Raw genomic sequence first — 22,469 nt, 5'->3', positions numbered from 1 at the left:
GCTGACATTAGAATACCACCTGTCGGCTGTGACCAGGGGGGCTTTTGCCCAGGTTCACCTGGTGCACCAGTTGCGGCCCTACCTGGACTGGGAGGCATTTCAAATGGTCACTCATGCTCTTGTCACCTCTAGGCTTGATTACTGTAATGCGCTTTACTTGGGGCTGCCCCTGAAGAGTGTTCGGAGACTACAATTGGTCCAGAATGCGGCCGCGCGAGCGATATTGGGTGTACCTAGGTACACCCATGTTACACCTATCCTCCGCGAGCTGCACTGGCTTCCCATCGGTCTCCGAACGCAATTCAAGGTGCTGGTCATTACCTTTAAAGCCCTACATGGCTTGGGACCTGGATATCTGCGGGACCACCTCCTGCCAAATACCTCCCAACGTCCTATAAGATCTCACAGGCTGGGCCTCCTTTGGGTACCGTCGACCGGGCAGTGCCGGTTGGCGACTACTCAGGGGAGTTCTTTCTCTGTAGCTGCCCCGACTCTGTGGAATGATCTACCTGCAGAGATCCGGACCCTTCCCACTCTCTCGGCCTTCCGTAAAGCCACTAAAACCTGGCTGTTCCGGCAGGCCTAGGGCTGTTGACCCCAAATACGGTCCAGCCCTACTTAGAACGGTGTGCATGGTGTGTTTTAAATCTATGTTTTTTAAATCTATCTTTTCTTTTCTTCCATTCTTTTTTTTATTTACTTTGCCACCCGGAGTCCTACGGGATTGGGCAGCATACAAATGTTATTAAACTTATTAAACAAGACCATAGAGGCATTCCTCATGGAGCAAGGGTTCCAGCACATACTCATCTCTCCTTTTCACCCGGCAAGCAATGGGCAGGCTGAGTGGATGGTGAGACTAACCAAGGAAACCCTCACCCAAATGGGCCCAGGGAATTGGCAGGAAAAAGTTGACCAATTCCTCCTCGCTCAACACATCACCCCTCATGCGACCACCAACAAGAGCCCAGCGGAGTTGCTGATGGGAAGAAGGCTGAGGTCACAACTTAACCGATACCACCCTGACTACCTTCCTGAGACTCCTCTGGACTCTGCACGGCCCACGTGGGCATTCAACATATAGGACTGGGTATTCGCAAACAACTATGCGGGGTACCCGACCTGGCTGGCGGGGTGAGTCGTGGCTGTCACTGGCCCCACATCATACCACATTGAGCTGGAGGACGGGCGAAACTGGAGGAGGCATATCGACCAACTCAGACACTGCCTGGGGGACACCAAGCTGAGGAACCAGGGTGATTGGACTGCGACCGGAGGGCCAGAGCAACCCTCACAGAACTTGAGGTCTCCACCCCGAGGAGCACGCTCAACCACCGGCCTAGAAGCAGACGAGCAGGAACCTGGCCTACCCAGTGGCCCAACAGGGGAACTAAATACCAACTCGAGCCGCGACCACTTATCTGGGATCGAGGGCATCTAGCAGGAAATGACGGTCTCAGAAGCCGAAGGAACCAGGATGAAACTTGACTTGAGGCTGAGGAGTTCCAAAAGGTTCCTTCCCAGACAGCCGGAGGGACAGCAGATTTGACCGCTGCAGCCGAGATCCCAGGGACAAGTGAACTGTGCAGGTCCAGTAGGCAGCTGGTGCGCCCCGCCTACCTGGAGGACTACGTGACATACATAGGCAGGGGATTGGACACTGTTCATTCTAGGAGGGGAGGGGTGTTACGTACGACATACGTCAGAAATCTACATCAGTTTCCATGCTCACCGCGAATTGGCTAGAATCTACATAGATTTTCATGCTCACCACGGATTGGCTGTCCCAATTGGCTCGCCCCTCCCTAAAGGGCGAGCTTCGGCAGCCCAGCTGGCAGAGCGCAGTCTCATTTTGCTGGAAATAAAAAGTGCTGAAATCACTAGCGACTCTCACCTGCTGCATTTGCGCCAATCTAACAAGGAGTTACCCAATTATTACCACTAGATGATTGGTGCGTCTGTGTGTGTGAAGGCTAACATATTAAGACAAATAGACATAACAACTGTCAGGATGAAACCATATGATTTGTTATGTATCTGTGCTCTTCCCACCCACCTATATTATACCTACTTTACCTGAAAGAAAGATTGGAAACCATAGGAATCTTGAACAATTCAGAAAGTACCTGAAGAATGCCAACCCCTTACTTTGTTCCGTGGGCTCTGGTCTCTCAATAATGCTTTGCATCATATACAAGCAGTGGAGGAAATCCTAGCTAATGATACTGGGGAGATTTTTATTGCTGCAGCAAAAGAACAAGAAGCCATTCAGACAATGACAGAATAGAATGGCTCTAGATATGGTATTGGCATTCTAAGGAGATGCGTGTGCACTGCTTGGACAACAATACTGTGTGCATATTCAGGACAAATCGGAAGAATTCCACAGCTGAACTACACACTTTGCAAAGATAACTGCAACACCCCCCTACCCCATGGACGAATGAAAAGATTAGTGGCATTGAGTGACAGGATGGTTGCCTGATTTCACTGGTTAAGTACCTAATAATGACCCTGGCAGGAATAGTCATTGTTCTCTTAATCACCTGTTGTGCATTACAATGCCTTCTGCTTTGCCTCCCCACCTGTAAGCAAACTGCAGGGAGTGGGGGATGTCTCCCAGTACACAGATATTGGTGTTGGGTGAATCTTGGAAAATTAGATCATTTTTAGATTAAAGAGGGGCGGAATGATGGGCTGGCTGCTAAAGCAAGGTCATGGCACACACTTGAAAGTAAATAAGGAAGACTGTAATGGGGGGGGGTGTCTGTCTGTCTCACAAGAACAAAGAATGCTTATCAACAGGAAATATGCATGTGTAAAGCTTGTAGCAATTATGGGTAGCTAGAAAGCTGATAAAAAATAACAAGAATTAGACAACTTGCAGACCTCAGCTAAAAGTTAGGAATAGAGAAGACCTGCAGCAAATGAAATGTGCATTAGATAACTCCTGGGGCATTCAGTAGCCAAGGCTTAGGAAGAGGGCAACTATAGACCAATAGAACAAATTGTAGAATTATTACCAAAATATTTATTAGATGATATTTCTTGTTATCTCACCTTGTTCTACCTTCTCCTTTAATGAAAATGTATAAAGTTCACTTAATCCTTTGTTCTTGGCCTTTTGACCAGAAACCCTTTTCCTTGGAATACTCCAATAAAAAGCAATCAGAAAACCTGCACCTCGTGTCTGGCGTCCATCATTGGCTTCAACACCAGGCTCAGACCCAAATTGGGGACAACACTTATTTTGAAGTGAAGTTTCAAAAGAGATCTATTTTTAGTTCTATTTGTAATCTAAGAATGCAATTTTATGATGTCTTGTTTTGACTGAAAAATTCTACATTCCTCTTCAACCATTTGTCTACTTCTTCCTATTCTGTTCTGCCATTCCCCTCGACCATGAAGTCATAATCCAGGAAAGCCTTCCTTTATCCAGTGACTTTCAGATAGTTTGAGCTACAGTTCTCATAATTCTGTTGAATCTTGAGGCATAATGGGGCTGCTATACATGTGCTGATGGCATCCTCATGTGCTGATATCATCCTTGTCCCTCAGAGAATACATTACGTCATCTGATATAAATTGTCATCAATCCTTTGCCATGGTCAGATCACTTTCTAGTTTATATGTATGTCACTAACAAACGGCATTTCCACAGAGTAATAAACTGTTAAGAATATATGTTCTTGGTGCTTGTTTGATGCCCTAGGTTTTCTGGGAATGCTGGAAGAATTCCTCAGTGATTTTGTGGGAAGTTCCTCTGTGCATCTTGCCAACCTCTGGAATTCAGAGATGAGGAGTGTGCTAGATGAGATTGGTTCTGAGTGGCCTTTTTTTCCGCACAGATCTCAGAAGTCTCCTTGGTTTATTGAGGTGTTTCAGGAAATTAAGCAGGTAAAGAGACACTTAGAGCACAAGTAGAAGGAAATGAAGAATGAATGTGATCATGCACATTTACATACTCCTGTTTGGGATTATACAGAAATGAATAATCAGAGAACGTAAATGATAGTATTGATTATTATTGGAAAGCAATTTCTTAACCATAAATATTGTTGTCTCCCCTCTTCTCTCCACTAGTTCTAAACATGGGCAACCTATTGAAACTTCCACTAAGTTAAAAGGCCAGGACCTCTTAACCCTACAAAACTATACACCTGACGAAATCAAATATTTGCTTTGGGTAGCATCAGATTTGAAAAACAGAATCAAATACAAAAAAGAGGTAATATGAATACTTTAGCTCTCATTTCTTTATGTTTTTTCTTCCCATATAGAATCTTGTGTGATTCTGTAATTATAGATATTCACTGTACTTCAGAAATTAGCAAAGTTTTAAAAATAGTTAGCTTGTCTATTAAAATGACATGCTTATCATAATTTATATTTATGTTATAGCTAATATATTTAAGCTAAAGACTTTGGGAATAAGTACCACTTATTGAAATTTTATTTGAAAGTAAAACATTTAACATTTTGTTTCTGCTTTGCATTATGTTATGCCCTCAAATGAAAGATGGTAGTTTCAATCGCTCAGTTAGTTTAGAACTACAACTCCCAGCTTTCTTCATGTAGGACCTGAAAATCCTTACCTGCTTAAAAGGAATATTTCATTTAAGAAAGAAAGAAATATATCATTTAAGAAAGAAAGAGTCCCACCCTTCATCTGAACACGATTCAATAGCAAAACACTATAAGCTGATTTGAGTCAAAATAATCATTTCACATTTAAGTGTGTGATACATACCACCCTTTTCTTTCTTGAATTTCAGAATTTACCTTTATTACAAGGCAAATCTTTGGCCCTGATTTTTGAGAAAAGAAGCACAAGAACTAGATTATCTATTGAGACAGGTAAATATAAACTAAAATATTATGGCTATACATATCTTTTCTTCTGTGACCTGCATAACATTTAACTGCTGAAATTACAATATATTTAGAGTCCTAAGGAAAGGCCAATATTGTTTAAAAATATGGTTTGTCATTATTTATCTCACAATTAGTTGTTTAGAGTTATGATTTGTTACTATTACAATAAATAAAACAGAATTTTTAACAGAAAGGATTCTTTCAAATCATTCAGAATTTAATCAAAGTGATTCCAAAGTGCTTACAGTATATTCAACACTAGCTGAATACCCATGCTCCGCTACGAAACTATGTGATCGGACTTGATAATTCGACACTTACAGCTTGAAAATTAATGAGTAGTTATGATCAGCCTCTCCTCTCCTCTTCTCTCCCTCAGGCTTGCCCCACAGAATCCTCCCCTATCCTATCCCCTTCTCTCCCTCAAGTGTGCCCCACACAGAAACGTCTCCTATCCTACCACTTTCTCTCCCTCAGCCTTGCCCCACAGAAACCTCTCCCATTCTATCCCCCTTCTTTCTCTCAGGCTTGCCCCATGAATCCTCCCCTATCCTATCCCTTTCTCTCCCTCAGGCTTGCCCTATAGAAGCCTCCTCTATCCTATCCCCATCTCTCCATCAGACTTACCCCACAGAATCCTCTCCTATCCTATGACTCCCTCTCCCTCAGGCCTGCCCCAAAGAAACCTCTCCTATCCTATCCCCCTTCTCTCCCTTAGCCTTTTCCCACAGAATCCTCCCCTATCCTATCACCTTCTCTCCCCCAGACTTGCCCCACAGAATCCTATCCCACTTCTCTCCCTCAGGCTTGCCCCACAGAATCCTCCCCTATCCTATCCCCATCTCTCCATCAGACGTGCCACACAAAATCCTCTCCTATCACTTCCTCTCCCTCAGGCCTGCCCCACAGAAATCTCTCCTATCCCCCTTCTCTCCCTCAGGCTTGCCCCACAAAATCCTCCTCTATCCGATCTCCCTCAGGCTTGCCCCACAGAATCCTCCCCTATCCTCTCTCCTTCTCTCCCTCAAGTGTGCCCCACAGAAACCTCTCCTATTCCCCTTCTCTTCCTCAGGCTTGCCCCACAGAATCCTCCCCTATCCTATCCTCTATCCTATCCCCTTCCCCACAGCCACTGCTACCGGTTTGCCCGAACCGGAGAAAACCTAAAACATCAGGATTCCTGATGTCAGGATTCCTGATGTTTTAGGGACATACAAATGTTATTTAAGTGTCTAATCTGCACATAATATTGTGACTGTGATACCAATAATAAAATATATTATAAAGATACCAATAGTCTTTAACTTATGACCCATATTAGGACTGAAATTTCCATTTCTAAGCAACATGGTCATAAAGTGAGAGATCACATCATTGCATTGCTTAGCACTAACAATCCCAGCACTCCTTTTTGCTGTTGTTGAACAAATTCCATTTGTTGCTAGCTGAGACCTCATCCCAAACCAAGTCATTCTGAGATTGGTTACTCCTAGCTCCAAACCTTGTTTGTTCCAAGGTAATGAACTGGCTTCCCTTCAACTCTCCCCACCTATTTCCCTCCATTTCTGTTCTTTTGGCCATCCTGCAAAGTTCTGGAGCTGCTTAAACATTCTGCAGTTCAGGAGTTTCTTGGAATGCCAAGGCTTTGGAGATGCAAGAAGCTCCTGACCTACAGCACAAAGCCAAAACCACCCTTGGAAACCTCAGTTGCCCCAGCCCTGGCCCAGCAGCACATGTCTTGTGAAGCTGCAGCCATCCTGGAAAGCCCAGGCTAGTCCCAGTCACAACTGCTCTTGCCTCCCTGTGCTCTGCCACCACAGCTGATCTTCACCATCTTCTTGCTCCTACTGCTCATAAGGTTGTTTGCACTGGCAATTTGTGGGACAGCTGCTGGCCACATGAGATACTCTTCCCGAGGTCTTACTAAGAAACTGCCATGTGCAACCTGGGAAAGAAAATCCTCATGCAGCCAGTAGCTACCTCATTAAGGGCCAGGGCAGGAATTCTTAGTAATTCTTAGTAAGCAGTGGGAGCAAGAAGACTGGTGAATGTGAACTAGGGCAGCAGGGTCCACAGAGTGCAGGGAGGCAAAAGGCCATAGATGGGGGAAGTTGAAGCACCCCTACAGCCATTGAGTAAATGGTCATAAGTATTGAAGTGGCTATTGATTTTTTGTAGTTCTATGCTAGTTGTCTTCCAAAACATTCCTGGAATTCAGCTACCATCACTACCAAATAGCATGGAAATCATTAGGCCCCAGTGCTTATGCACTGTGGACTAGTGACATCTGGAGAACATCAATTAGGGGAATTCTATTTCAGAAGTCGTGGAGAAAAAAATGATCTTCAACGAAAGGTTTAGGATGTCTATATTATCCTGTATCCCTAGAAAAAGAGCAAGTTTTTTTTTTTACAAAATAGAATTAATAGATACCAAGAATAACTAAGTCTGTTTGAAGCATTGATTTACATAGAATGTCTTCTTTTCACTGCACACTTATATTGGAAGTATTTTAGGAATTGTAATAAACATGTGGCTATCACATGTTGAGCACTATCACTAATAATAAATTTATCTCTTACTACTTTCACTGCTTTATAGGATATATGGCAATAGCTGTACCACCATGGTGAGAATAAAGCAAATCTTGACACCTTCTTAAAGAACACACGCTTCGGTATACTATTGTCAAGGGAACAGGATGAGGAAACTGAACAGAGTCAGGATCATGACATAAGATAGGAATGTCCACATTCTAATCAGAATTGAGCAATCCTTAGGGAAATGATTATATTGTTCCATAATTTTCATCCCCCATGTATATGTAACATGCAAACAAGATTTTCACTGCACTGTTCATTTGATTGAAGGTGGTGCTATGTGCATTCTAATATGAATTCCAAATCACCCTTTTTTCTTTAAATTCAGATTGCTGCACAATATTACAGTTTGTACATAGTTCTTTTTATAGATCGCTTCTTTTAAAAAGCAAAGTTTTGTTGCTACTGGAATTCCACATAGGAATTGGATTTTGTTTCCATAGATTTGCTTTAATTTTTTGGAGGAGCTCTGCAGTCTTTGGAAGGTGATTGTGCATGTTACTACATTTTTCAAGCAGAACAGTCTTATTGTATAGAAGAATTTCTGTAGTGTAGACACTGCTGGACTATCTAAGTGCACAGCAAATGTTATTGTTTGTCTGTTTGATCATGTATGTATGTATGTATGTATGTATGTATGTATGTATGTATGTATGTATGTTTGTATGTTTGTATTTATTTATTTATTTATCTATCTATTTATTTATTTATTTATTTAAGGATTTGCACTTCTTGGAGGACATCCATGTTTCCTTACATTACAAGATATACATCTGGGTATCAATGAAAGCATCTCCGACACAGCATGGTTTGTAGAATATTCAGTGACTTTGTAGTTGTAGATAATGTAAATACAAATTCAATGTTTTATCCAAAGATTACATGTTTTTTCACCCAAAAAAATTGAAGGAAAAATCCCTGATTCTTCAAGAGCATTGACTGGCTTTAAATCTGATGATTTTTTTAAAAAATAATTTTTATTACACAGTTTTTGAAACAAAAAAGTATAAATTTTGACAATTTTCTTCTATACAACATTTCCAAATCAGTATACATCTGTTATATATACTTCCCCGCCCATTCCAATATGTCATTGTTTATACATGTAATTCTAGTGTTTTTATACATACAAATATATTCATTTCTTGAGTTACATTCATTCATAGTATGTCATTTCCATTTATACATATTTATTACTAATTTCTAATTCCTATATCTTCTTCATTTAATCTTTCCTTAAGCTTTACACCTGTCCTATAACCATTTATATCATTCATTCCAGGGGTAGGTTTCAATTTTTTTACTACTGGTTCAGTGGGCGTGGCTAGGGGGCATGTGACTGAATGGGCATGGCCAACTTGACGTTTCTCACATACATGCCCACTCAGTCACATCCCCCCCCAGTTGGCCATGCCCACCAAACCAGTGAAAATTTCTGTTTGGCCAGCTCGGCAGCTGGCAAAGAAGCCTCCCTTTCCCTGTCACCGCTGAATGATCTGTGCCCTCCCCTATGGATTGATGGTGCAGGAGGAAAGGAAAGAAGCCAGTCTTGGGAGGGACCTTTTCTCTCCCTTCAGAGAGCCCAGGTAGGGAGAGAGGAGGCAGGCTAGTTTGAATGTAGGCAAGCAGTTTGTGGCCGGTGCCTCCTTTGCTCGTTGGAGTGGGCAGAGAAAGAAAGGAGGTCTGCGATAAAGCAGCCCCCACCATCAAGGGTGAAGGGCAGCGCCTTCACCCTCTGCTGTCACACACCTCTTTTCCCAAGTTTGGCAGGATTCCTCTCCCTTCTCCTCTCTCTCCCACCCTATGGGGCTCTACACCCTGCAATAGATTTCCTAGCCTGGGATCCCAGGAGAAGCTCATCTGCCTACAGTTACCAATCCTTCTGCCAACCAAAGAGGAAGCTTCTGCTGCTGCCTTTACAGGCCGGGAGCATCTGGGAGGTAGATCCTGTTTTTTTGCAAGGTCACCATAGAAGAGAAGGAGAAAGTGCTCTTCACCCTGCATGCCATCACCTTACTTAGGTTGCTGCCTGGTTGGTTGTGGTGCTTTGCACAGAGAGAATCTGGCCATGGCAGCATCCTAAGGGCTCCAGATCCACCACCATCAAGGGAAAAGCCAATGGAAAGAAGGAAACGCTTTTCTTCTGAAGAGAGACTGCCTGTCAGGCCTGCAGCCATATTCCTTTTGAGTCTGTGGCCTGCCACACTTTCTAATATTCTACTATGCCATTTCTATTGTGGAGAAATGGGAGGGGCTTGGTACAGAGTTAAATGCTATGTAGCCAAAATAAAATTGCTTTCTAGAATCCAAGGTCATCCTTTGTCTCTACACCTCTGCACCTGACTGGAACTGGAGGGGTGGACCTGCCAACCTGGCAGTGGAAGATTGGACCATGTGATGGACTTGTAGGTGTGGGGGCCAGATCATGAACTTTCAACTGGGTGTAGAAAACCGGGAAGCTTTCAGATTCAGGTTTTCCCAGATGTGCCAACATGGCTCTCTTAATAAATTGGAACTTTGAGCAATATTTTGCCTTGGACTCTGATTTAATTTTGGATGCTATTTGGAATGTTGACACTGGGTGAATGTACTCAATTACGATGTTTTTGACTCTTACTGAAATTATAGCTGCAAATATTTTGTAGTCTGCATTCAACAATGAGATGAATCTAATTTTTGATCTGTTGTGGGTCTGTATCTTCTTTTTGGATAAGTGTGATAAGTGCTTCTCTCTATGAATTTGGTATTTTCGCTTCTGCAAGTGCCTCATTAAATACTTCTAGCATTAACACATCTAATGGTTCCTGTACCACTTTATATAACTCCACAGGGAGTCCATCTGATCCTGGTGTTTTGTTATTCTTTTGCTTCTTCTTTGCCTCCACCAGTTCCATCATAGTTATTGGTTCATTTAATCTTTCTCTTTTTTCATCTGCAATTTTAGTTAAATTCATCTTATCCAAATATTGTTTAACGTTGTCTTCCAGTATGTGTTCTTGGTAGTATAGATTTTGAAAAAATTGTTGTGTTACCGTATTTTTTGGTGTATAAGATGCACTGGAGTATAAGACACACAAAGGTTTTGAAGAAGCAAATTAAAAAGTTTTTGCACTCTGCAAACCTCCCAAAAATGGCCCATTTTTCTCAAAAACAGGCCCATTTTTTCCAAAAAAGGGGCATGAATAGTTCTTAGGAGGCTTGTTGAGTGTTTGGGGGGGGGGAATGACCAAAAACCGACCAGTTGTTTTGTGAAAATGGGCCATTTTTTGCCAAAAAGGGGCATTAGGAAGCTTATAGAGTGCTCCTGGGGGCTGGGGGGGGGAATTGAGCAAAAAACAGTCCATTTTTTGCTCATTTCTACACTCCCCAGCCGCCAGGAGCTCTCTGAAAGCCTCCTACAAACTATGCACAGCCATTTTGGTGAAGGGGCGGGGTTTCAGGAGGCTGTATTCAGTGTATAAGATGCACCCAGATTTTCAGTCTCTTTTTTGAGGGGAAAAAGATGCGTCTTATACTCTGAAAAATACGGTATGTCCTTTTTTTCTTCTCTTCTATGGTGTGTCACGCTCTCCTTGTCTTGCAATTGGGATATTATTCTTTTCTCTTTTTATTTTCTTAATTTATATGCCAGCCAGCATCCTGGCTTATTTGCATGCTCAAAACATTTTTGCTTTGCCATTTTGACTTTTTGTGCCATTTCATCTTGTATAGTCAAATTCAATTTATGTTTTCATTATGTCTCTTTTTTCTTTTATCTTGTTATTTTGGGGTTTGCGCTGTAAATATAATTCTAATCTTTTGAGTTCTTCCTGCAACACATTGTGGTTTTATTTCCTTTTTAAATTTCTTTTTATCATATAAGCTATGGTGAGCCCTGGTATATGTGCTTTTGTGGTGTCCCACAGATTTCGGAGTGAGGTATCTTCTTTTGTATTTATCTTAAAAAATAATTTCATTTCCTTTTCAATCATTTGTGTGTATTCTTTTTTCTTCAGTATTTCTTGGTTCATTGTCCATCTCCTTTCTTCTGACCCTTCCATTTTATTTTTATAGGGTTATGATCTGCCCAAGTGTTGTTCATTATTTCTATCTCTTCGGTCTCTTTAATCAGTCCTGAGGTCATCCATGCCATATCAATCTTGGACTATGAATTGTGTGTATTTGAATAGAATGTGTGTTGATTCTTTTCTCTAAGCATCTTGTAGACTCAGTTCTTGCATCATTTCAGAAAATGAATTTGGCAGCATTCTCTTCTTTCTCTTATTCTTCTTGTTGCTTTTATAGTCTATTTAGCATTGAAATCCCCAATTAAACATATATTTTCATATTCTAATTCCATTATTTTATTGTGTACTTTTCTATAGAATTCATTTTTGGTTGTTTTTTGATGCATGTATTGTGATAAGAAGTATTTGTTTTTGTTCTGTTTTAATCTCAATCATTAAGATTCTTCCCTCCTTGTCTGTATATATTTCTTTCGATTTTAGTCTTTCCTTGATGTATATTGTTATCTTCTACAATGTTTTGGAATCTTTTTATATAAGTACATTTTTTATTTTTTTTATTTTCATACAAATAACCACATGTATACCATTACATAATCAACACTCTTTTGTATTATTAAATATTATGTCATTTGTCTTACCATAAACCCCCAAGTACTATCATTGGCTCTTCTGCTCTCCTTATACCATATTTGTACCCTATCCATCACTTTCTTCTCCCTGTCTCCTCCTCCCTACCTCCTTTCTTCCCTCTGTCATCCTTCCCTCTACTTCCCATTCCTCTCTCCTTCTCCTCTCTCCTCTTTCCACTCCTTCTTTCTCTCCTCCTCTTCCCCCCTGCCCTCTCTTCTAACCCTCTCTTCTTCCTCTCTCCTCTCTTCCACACTCTTCATCTCATTTACATGATGTATTTCAGCCTCTGAGCGGGCTCCATTTTATGTTGATGGTATTAGTAATTTCATTTCAATAAACATCTTTAATTTTAACATATATCCTCGGATTCTTTTAACCAGAAAAGTATACATATAAAGGAATTTATATTTTTAACCCCTGCCCCCCAAAAAACTTATTTTTGGCCAAAATGTGGACCTGGTTACAATTTCCAGCTATTCTCATCATAATAGTGTTTAGTTATACATCATTACATGCCCCAAATTTTTAGTTCTACCTTTATAATCTCAATAGTTTTTCATTATATTTCAAATTCCCCCTTCATTTTTCCATGTCTTTACTTAGCTTATATTTAATTATCTTTAAATTATAATCCTTGCTATTCAATGCTTATTACAATTCCGTTGCTATATAAAATAACAAGCTATACGTATCTCACTTTTATTCATTGTCTTAAAAGTTCTATGTGTATCCATATTTCATATATTTTAACCTATACTGTATTTGATTATCTTTTCATTATCATATTCAATCAATTAGCAACTCCATTTAATTATCATGTAAAAGAGTAAATCACATACCATTACTTTATATTCTCTACATAATTTCTAAATGTCCAATTTCTTCCTAGTGAGCCTTTTATCCCAACCTCTAAACTGCTTTTTCTTTCTACTGGGTATATATTCTTCCTTCTCAAACTTTTCCATCTCCCAAAGCTGTGTCTTTTGACGTATCCTCTGTCTCCCTGTCTACTCTTCCTCTTTTCTCTTATCACTCCTTTCTTTCTTTTCTTTCTTCTCTATTCCTGTCTGGCCATTTCCTTTCCTTTCTTCTATAATCCTTTCTTTTTTGTTGTTGGAAAGTTTCCAAAGGATGCTCTAACTAATTTACGAGCCTTGAGACAAAGTTCAAAAGAAATCCAGTCATTTATTAGGAGCAACATTTTGGCACGTTCTTCTGTGGAGCCAAAACTGATCCAGTTAATGGCCTCTGAACTTTACCCCTGTGTCTCCCCTCCCCTCGTTCTGTGTCATAAATCATATCCACCAATGAGTTGCTTCAGCAGGCTGTGAACTTTGCACTTCACATGCCTGCTGTCGAAACCTGAGATCCAACTCTGGTCAAAGGTATGCATGGAATTCTCCCTCCCATGTCAACTTGATAATAGTCATGGAAATGCTTTACAAGTTGACATTTGACTCCTCTCACACAGCGACCTGTGTGAAACAAAAACAATTTGAGTACAGGTATATAGTTTAGGGATGCATCCCTCCCCCAGGCTTGCCTAGATTTTCTGCATGAAATTTTGCTATAAGGTGATCAGCCTGGATATTCCTACTTTTTACCCAAATGCCTCTGATAAGGGGTAGCCCTTCCATGATGAAGTATTGGAATGGTCTCCTGTTCCACCTCGAATCAAGGACTTATTGAACTTCATAATGGGTTGGGCCCCCTATAACCACAGGGCCCAGGGGCTCCTGGGGTAATGGTCTCAGAATGGATCCAATCACAGGTTTTCAGAAGCTACTATGGAATGCCGGGTGTATCTTCCCCAGCAATTGAGGCAGTTTCAATTGCACTGTGACTGGGTTGATGATCTTTACTATGGGGAATGGTCCCATAAACTTTGCCCCAGTGTCTTGCTAGGGAGTTTTAATCTCAAATATTTTGTGGAGAGGTAAGCCTTTTCTCCCATCCGGAATGACTGTTGCAGAGCCCGGTGTTTATTTGCCTGTTTCTTATAGGTTCGTGCTGCTTTAGCCAGTGCTTTTTAGACATTTTCCAGGTTGCTTTCAGCATTGACATCCAATCAGTAGAGCTGAATGAGGAGGGGGTATGCCTTGGATACCCAGGCATTGGGACAAAGTCCATAACGCTCATTACTTTGAATGGTGTGAGTTCTGTGCTACTGTGAACATCATTATTGTATGCGACCTCAGCAAAAGATAAGAGGTCTGCCCAATTGGACGTAGCATCTCAGGTATTGCTCTACCATGGCGTTCAGTCTCTCTGCCGCCCCATTGGTGTTTGGGTCAAAAACTAAGACCCTGAGATGACCCAATGGACCGTAGGAACTCCCTCCAGAACTTAGCCATGAATTCTTTGAGGTACTCCATGCAGTCAGTAGATATGCTTAACAAACAGTTTAGCCAGCTTGTGAGCCAAGGGTAGTCTGCTGCAGGTGCCTGTTTGGAGAACAGGTCTATTACAATCCAAATCACCGTGTTTCCCCCACTTTTCTACTATAAAGTCCATTGCGATCTCGTCCCATGGAGTCATTGGCTCTGCTACTGTTTGCAGCAGTCCGGGGGCTTTCCCCTGGTCGTCTCTTCTTTGTGGCACAGATGGTGCAACTTTTCATGTAACTATCCACATCTTTCTTTATGCAAGGCCACCAGAACTGCCTCTGGACTAAATGTCTTTAGGAACCCAAAGTGGCCTGCTAGTTTGGCATCATGGCTCCTCTGGAGAATTAGCATGCATAGGGATCCCAGGGCATAGTTTCGTCCCTTTCCATGTGAGGTCATCTCTTTTTGTCAAGATGTGTTGGTTGTTTCGGAACCAGGGGTCTATTAGCAGTTCAGTTTTGAGTCTCATGGTTAGGTCGCTTGCGGGTTGGTCTTGCCAGTCATGGTGTTGCCGCCTGGTGGTCACTTGGACAGCTATTTGAGTAGAGGGAATGATGGCATCCACCACCTGCTCCCATTTGCATTTGTACTGGGGCATGCAGAAGAGGGCATCAGCTAGAAAGTTCCTCCCCCTTGGGATGTGCTTTAAACAAAATCGAAATGGTTGAAGTATTGAGCCCATTGGACTTGTTTGGGTGATAGTTTCCATAGGGTCCTGAGCACCTCCAGTTTTTTGTAGCTTTCCAGACTTTGAATGGTTTCTGGCCTCTTCCAATAGGTATCTCCAGGTTAGCAGTGCCCATCTCACTGGGAAAGCCTCCTTTTCCCATGCAGCCAATCGTCTCCCTGTATCTGTGCGCTTGCAGGAGGTGTAGGCGCAGGGTTGTAAGTTTCTTTGGTTGTTTCTTTGGAGTAGCACCACTCTCATTGCCATGTTGCTGGCGTCTGCCTGGATCACAAAGGGTTGCTCGGAGTCAGGATGCTTCAGCACCGGCTCCTTTGCAAACATTTCTTTTAATGTTTTGAACGCCTCTTGGAGGGTTAAGTCCCACTGTAGGGGTTGTCCCAGGCAAGGTTTTGTTCCTGGGCTCCCTGTCTTTAGAAGATCTGTCAGGGGTTTGGAAATCTTTGCAAAGGAGGGGATGAATTGCCTGTGGAAGTTCACGAACCCTAGGAAGCTTTGTAGCTGTCTGCGGGTGCAAGGGGGTTGCCAGCCTAGGACGTCTTGTACTTTGGCTGGGTCCATCTCTATTCCGTCATTTGACACTCGGTAACCGAGGTAGCCTAACCGTGCATGGTGGAAGTCACATTTTGATATCTTAATGTACAGGTTAACACCCAGAAGTTTTTTCAGTACTTGGCCGACCAGGTGTCAGGCCTGCAGTCATATTCCTTTTAAGATCTTTGGCCTGCCACACTCCCTCTTATTTTACTATGCTGTTTCATTAGTGAGGAATTGGGAGGGGGAATAGTAAGGAGAAGAATGTGTTGTTGTCAAAATAAAACATTCCCTTCTAGAAGCCCAAGGTCATTCTTGGTCTCCTCACCTCTTCACCTGACCGGAACTAGATGGATGGAAATGTCAGAGTGGCAGTGAAAGATTGGACCATGTGATGGACTTGTGGGTGTGGGGGCAATCATGAACTTTCAACTGGGTGGAAAACCCAGGAAGCTTTCAGATTTGGTTTTTCCACAGATGTGCCAACATGTCTCTCTTAATAAATTGGAAGTTTGAGGAAAGTTCTGCCTTGGACTCTCATTTAATTTTGGATGATATTTGGAATGCTGACATTAGGGATATGTAGTCGTCCATGGTCTCAGTGTAGATGAGGATGTTACCCAGGTAGATGAGGACCCCCTTGTAGAGGTGCTTGTGCAGCACCTCATTTATTAACTGCATGAATGCCACTGGGGCCCCCTGCAGTCCGAAAGGCATCACTTTGAATTGAAAGCTCCCTAAGGGGCAGTTGAATGCTCTTTTCCACTCATGTCCCTCTCTGATACGTATTCGGTAGTATGCTTCTCTGAGGTCTAGTTTGGTGAAGACTTTTCCCTTGGCCAGATGAGATAGCATGTCCTTCATGAGGGGGAGAGGGTATAGGTTGTGTATTCACACCCCATTTATCCCTCAAAAGTCCACACAATCACATAGTCTCATCTTTTTTTTTCTTTGAAGAGGACTGGTGCCACAACCTGTTGCTTGGCTGGCTCAGTGAACCCTCTTGCTAGATTTTTGTCTATGTATCTGCGCATCCCTTGCATTTCCTGGGGAGTCATGGTGTACAGTTTGGGCTTGGGTAGCTTTGCCCTGGGGATGATTTTGATGGCGCAGTCTGCTTTATGTTGGGGAGGCAGAACATTGCACTCGGCCTTGCTGAATACTTCTGTGAGGTCCTGATATTCCTTCGGGATCTGTTCGGCCTCTGGAGTTTTTTTGCATGGGTTTGCCAGTTGTTCTGGTGGGCTCTTTTGGGGGAGGTTCCTGTGTGGGTGGTTTTTCTGCTTGCTGGTGTGGGAGGGGTTGGGAGCCCCTCGATATCCTAAGTCTGTGGGTACCCCCTTGCCACCAGATTGTTGGTCCCCATTTGTCTAGCCAGGAAAGTCCCAGTATGACTGTCATTTTTGGGGCTATTACAAATTGAATTACTTCCCAGTGATCTGCTAGCTCTAGCCTCACTGGTTCGGTCAGGTCAGGACATAGCCCCCTGCATTAAGGACTTGTTGACCTGTTCGAACTGGATCGGGTGGACCAGTCTGTTTGCCCTGATCCCCAATTTCAGGATTGTGGTTAGGTTGATCAAGCACCTAGTGCAGCCTGAGTCTATTAGGGCTTGAAAATCCTCCTGGTTTTCTGTTTTTGGGGCTGTGAGGCATATTGGAAAAAGGAAAGGCTGAATAGGTTCACCCACCATTGGATTGTTTTCTCCCTTGTCCTCACTGTGTTGTGCCCTGGGTGGTGGGTCTGGCCTTGGTTTCGGGGCTGGGGTTGAGCACGCAGATGCCATATGGCCCATCCCCCCACATCTGTAGCATCTCAGCAGACTTCAATGGTCTCAGGGCCCTCTGTGGTGCTGTGGTTCCCGGTTGGTTGGTTGGTTTTAGGTCTGGTTGACCTCTCTCTTTCATGTCCGATTGCTTTCTCATGTTGTTAGCATGCAGCCCGCTGTCGACTTTTGTTGCTACTCGGAACCACTCAGAGAGTCAATTTGGGATGTCACGGTATGCAGTTACCTGGGCAATTTGCTTGTCCAAGCTTGTTCTGAAAAAATTCACCAGCAGCTGCTGTGGTAAAGGGGGTAGCCTTCCAATGACCCTCCCAAATTCACGGATGTGCTCTTTGATGGGTCAGTCCCTCTGCTTTAGGTTGCTGAGTTCCTCTTCCTCATATGGGTCCTCCTCTACCATCTCAATTCTGCCCTCTAGCAGTTGCAGGAAGTCATCTATGTCTTGCAGTTGGGGAGCTCTCCTCTTGTGGAGGGCTGCTAACCATTCCCTTGCTTCTCCCTCTAGCCCCTCTGCAATGGTATTCACCATGGCTCTGGGGGATGGGTAGAGGTGCCCACAGCATTCTAGGTGGATATCAGCTGAATCAAGGAATAGAGCTAGCTGGTCTGAGTCTCCATAAAACTTTCCCCTGAATTGGGGCAGGTCATTCAGCCCTACTCCTCCAACCTCCTGTCGGCCTCTGTATGCTTGCGCCTGATATGGCTGGCCATCTTCTTCACCTCTAGTGCAGAGAGAGGGAGGGGGTTGGCTGCTCTGGGCAGCCTGCCTGCTGTTTGAGAGAGGCACTGGTTGCAGTTTTGGGCTCCTTCTCCTTCTATTGGGTGGGGGAGGGGGGCTGAACTCCAGTCTGCGTCTCCTCCCTTCAACAGGATCAGATGTCCCTCCCCTCTCTTTTGGTCGGCATGATGGCCCCTCCTCATGAAGGGTGGTCTGATCAAAATCCTCCCTCAGTTCCTATATTGCACTCCCCAGGGATTCCATCTGGGGCTTTGGGAGCCTGGCTTGTGCCCAGTCTCACATCCAGTCCATCCTTGCCAGCTTGCTCAAGACCCTTTCCTTTATCTGGGATTTGGGGTAAGGGAACTCAACTTCAGCTGCTTTAGGGGCTAATTTCCAACAATACTCATCCTTTCTTGCTTCTGCTCCTGAGAAAGGTATCACAGCTTGGATGTCTGCAGCTTTGATGTGTGGAGCTGGCTGCATTCCTCCAGCTATCATCAAGCTCTCTTCTGCCATGTTTGCCTGATTTTCTCTCCAATCACCCCAAATATCATGAAGTGATTGGAGATCCTGGGATTCAGGAAACCCGGAAATCTTGATAGATTTTAAAAGTCAGTTTCAGCTCTCTGTGAAGTTTCCAAAGGATGCTCTAATTAATTTATGAGCCTTGAGACAAAGTTCAAAAGAAGTCCAGTTATTTATTAGGAGCAACATTTTGGAATGTTCTTCTGCGGAGCTGAAACTGATTTCCGGTTAATGGTCTCTGAACTTTACCCCTGTGTCTCCCCTCCTTTCAGTCTGTGTCATAAATCATATCCATCAATGAGGTGCTACAGGAGTCTGTGAATTTTGCACCTCACATGCCTGCTGTAGAAACCTGAGATCCAACTCTGGTCGAAGGTATGCATGGAATTCTCCCTCCCATGTCAACTTGATAATAGTCATGGAAATGCTTTACAAATTAACACGTATCCTCTTTTTTCGATTTTCCTTGTGCCACTGTCAAACCCAGTGAAATCTTTTGTCTGCTTTTTATTTTCCATTATCTCTACAATTTCACTATCCTCCCCTCTTTTTCCCTCATTTCCTGTCTCTCCTCAATTTCTAACTTCAGAATTCGGTTTAAGTTTAATTTTAATGACTCGTGCATATTTTTTTTTATAATTTCACGTATTTCTTCAAATTCCCAACTTTCCATATTGTCCAGTTCAAAAATTCCCTTCATTATAATTTAAGTTCCACATTTTCTTCTTATTTCCCAATTCTTATTCTGCTTCTATATTTCCATTCAGCTGAAATGGAGAGGAAAAGAAGGGGGAGACATCTTAATCGCTTCCCTTTCTTTGTTCTTCCCTTTGGCAAATGGCTCCGTATTCTTTCAATTTCATGATTTTTCAGCAGTACAACCTTGTACTGCTGGATTTAAAACTGGACGTATGTTTACGTCCAGTTTTAAATCCAGGAAAGATAGAGTTACGAACGGAGAAAATAGCGCTTTTTCTTGATTTTCCCTCTTATTAATTTCCACCTATCATTGATTAGAGTTGCTTAAGATATGTAAATTAGAACAAGATCAAACAAAGCGAGTCTCGGTGTATTTTTAGTTTCCATTCCCCCTCCTTCTTTTCCTTTGTCAGGTTCCCAATTGTCAATTAACGTATTTTTCGGAGCATAAGACACACTTTTTTACCCCCCAAAAGAGGGTGAAAATCTGGGTGCGTCTTATACTCTGAATGTAGCTCTACCCACCCGCTCCATGCGTTGCATTTTCAGGGGGTTCCATACGGCGGGGATCCTCACTTTCACATGGAGCCTGATTGCCAAAGCAGCCTGGAGAATTGAAGTCTTTTCAACAAAAGCATTTTTGGGCGGCAGCACCACAATCCCTCCCTGATTCCAAAAAGGATGCGTGGAGAGACCAAACAAGTGCATCGTGTTTCAGGTGGCAGGCATTTTCTGTCTGTCTCGCTGAGGTATTTCTGGTCTCTCTCCCAACGTTTTGGAATCTTAAGAAGAAGATTCCAGAAAAACAATTGATTCTTCTAGATCTCTGTTTTCGAGCCCATATTTCTGTTCTGCTGTTTCCATCTTTTTATCTAATTGTTCCATTTTTGTCTCTACTGTTTTTATTCTCTGTTCATTTTTAATAATAGTCTGCTGGATATTTCCTATTTTGTCATCCATTCTTCTTATATCTCCTTTCATTTCTCCCATCTCTTGTTTGATTTCTTCATAGCTTCTTTTGGCCTCTTCATGGTTATTTGCTATTGCTTCCTGTGTTCTTGTCATTGCTTCTTGTATCTTTAAAAGCGTAGCTTGCATACCCTGAATGTTTAATGCAGAATCTGCTTTGACGGTTCCCATCATGCTCTCTATTGAGCGCTAGTGTGAAGGCAATGAGGTTGTAGATGCTCAGTTTGGGACAGTTTTCTTGCTCGTCCTAGTAATAGTTGTTGTGCTCATCATTTTCCCCACATTCACAAGGTTTTTCCAAAATAACATGCAATGATTTAACTGGTCAAATTCTCTTTTGAGACCTCCCCATTCCTATATTCCTTAAGCAACAATCCTACAATAATAATAGTGACACCTTCACTTTAAGTATGTGTGTATGTGTGTGTGTGTATATAGTATATAAGTTTAAGTATGGATATGTGTAAAAATATAGCTGTATATATCTAAATATAGGTACTTATATATTCTACTCCTCAGATCTTTTAAATAAATTTAAATAAATATTTCTAATTATAAAAAGTTTAAAGGTTATACATGATTGTTAATTAAATCTAATATGTATGATATATAAAATACATTGAATAATATAGATATACCAAGAATTGACACCTTAAAGTTACCTTCTTAGTTAATGAGTAGTAATAGGTGAATATAAATATATCTATAGATTATAAATAACTTAATTTCAAGTTCTCAGAGTCCTATCAGTACTTTGCAGTTGGTTCACCTTTACAATTAATTCTATTTCTTATCTTATTATGTTTATATATTGATGAATATGTCTTTTATCTCCTCCTTTTAATTTCATTATCCTCCAAGGTCCTTCAGTTGGATTTCTCTTTCTCACATTGTCTTCTTAAGTCACTTCTATAAGTCAATTCAATAATGCCTCAGTCTTGCACCATTTCTTTATGCACACTACTTATTTAGATCTGTCCATTCTATAGCCTCCAGATGATGCTCTTGTTCTTCTTGTTCTTCTTACCCAACACAGGATTTCTTTATTATTAAAGTTCCACCTTCAAAAGTTCTCAAAATCTTTCAAGTCCATCACCTTATGAAAGTTATAGTGTTATCTACTTAAAGAATATCAGAATGCAGTAGATGTGTGTGTGTGTGTGTGTGTGTGTGTGTGTGTGTGTGTGTGTGTGTTATTTGTGCTGATAAATAAATAAAAGGAGACTAGTATAGATCTATTTCAAGCTATTTAGCTCTCATCAGCTAGCCGTACCCTTACTGGGATTCGAACCTGGGCTATATTACATATTAGGCAGATGTCTTAGCCATTAGGCCACAGGCTCTGATCCATTATCAGCTGAGCCAGGGAGAAAGGTATATATTTAAAGTCACAACCCCTGGTATGCCCCAATTATGGGAGGAAGCTAACTGCTTCCATTCTCTGTCAATCGGCTCGTCACAAGAGTCCATCACGACAGAAACCCAATATTTTTACTGTTGCCTTTGTTATATTTGTGTTTTATTTGTGCTGATAAATAAATAAAGAGAGACTAGTATAGATCTATTTCAAGCTATTTAGCTCTCATCAGCTAGCCATACCCTTACTGGGATTCGAATCTGGGCTATATTACATATTAGGCAGACGTCTTAGCCATTAGGCTACAGACTCTGATCTGTTATCAGCTGAGCCAGGGAGAAAGGTATATATTTAAAGTCACAACCCCTGGTATGCCCCAATTATGGGAGGAAGCTAACTGCATTTCTGCATATCCAACATTTCTCTGTTCAATATGCACAGTCTATTCCTGCCATTTACTTTTCAGCTCCTCCTCCACACAAGCTTATAATATTGTCAAAAAAACAGAGTTTATCGTCACCAATCCAGTAGAATTCCCCTTCTGATCAGCCTCAGGGTACCTCTGTCTGGAGCTTATTCCTTTTTCACTTCTCGTCTTTTTGCGCTGTCACTGTATAAACATGACTGTTACTTGCTCCTTCCCTCTCTTAGTCACTGCTGTTGTTCCAACAGAAATCCTGCCTCTCGCTTTGAA

The 22,469-nt window shown here is 42.1% G+C and overlaps 1 protein-coding gene across 2 annotated transcripts in view; it reads left to right on the top strand.

The window, feature by feature from the left end:
- OTC (ornithine transcarbamylase) overlaps nucleotides 1-22,469 on the top strand; it is a 110,030-nt gene that overhangs the window by 36,881 nt on the left and 50,680 nt on the right. For both annotated transcript variants that reach the window (XM_087721789.1, XM_087721790.1), the window contains 3 exons: nucleotides 4,084-4,228; nucleotides 4,776-4,857; nucleotides 8,196-8,283. In XM_087721789.1, the coding sequence (XP_087577915.1) occupies nucleotides 4,084-4,228; nucleotides 4,776-4,857; nucleotides 8,196-8,283 (315 nt within the window). The remainder of the gene's footprint in view (nucleotides 1-4,083; nucleotides 4,229-4,775; nucleotides 4,858-8,195; nucleotides 8,284-22,469) is intronic.

This window comes from Thamnophis sirtalis, unplaced genomic scaffold, assembly GCF_051295495.1.
Source record: "Thamnophis sirtalis isolate CommonGarterSnake01/CBP01778 unplaced genomic scaffold, rThaSir2_p1.2 scaffold_8, whole genome shotgun sequence".
NCBI classification, from domain to species: domain Eukaryota; kingdom Metazoa; phylum Chordata; class Lepidosauria; order Squamata; family Natricidae; genus Thamnophis; species Thamnophis sirtalis.
The sequence above is the reverse complement of the archived record's forward strand: the minus strand, read 5'-3'. Positions and strand labels throughout refer to the sequence as shown.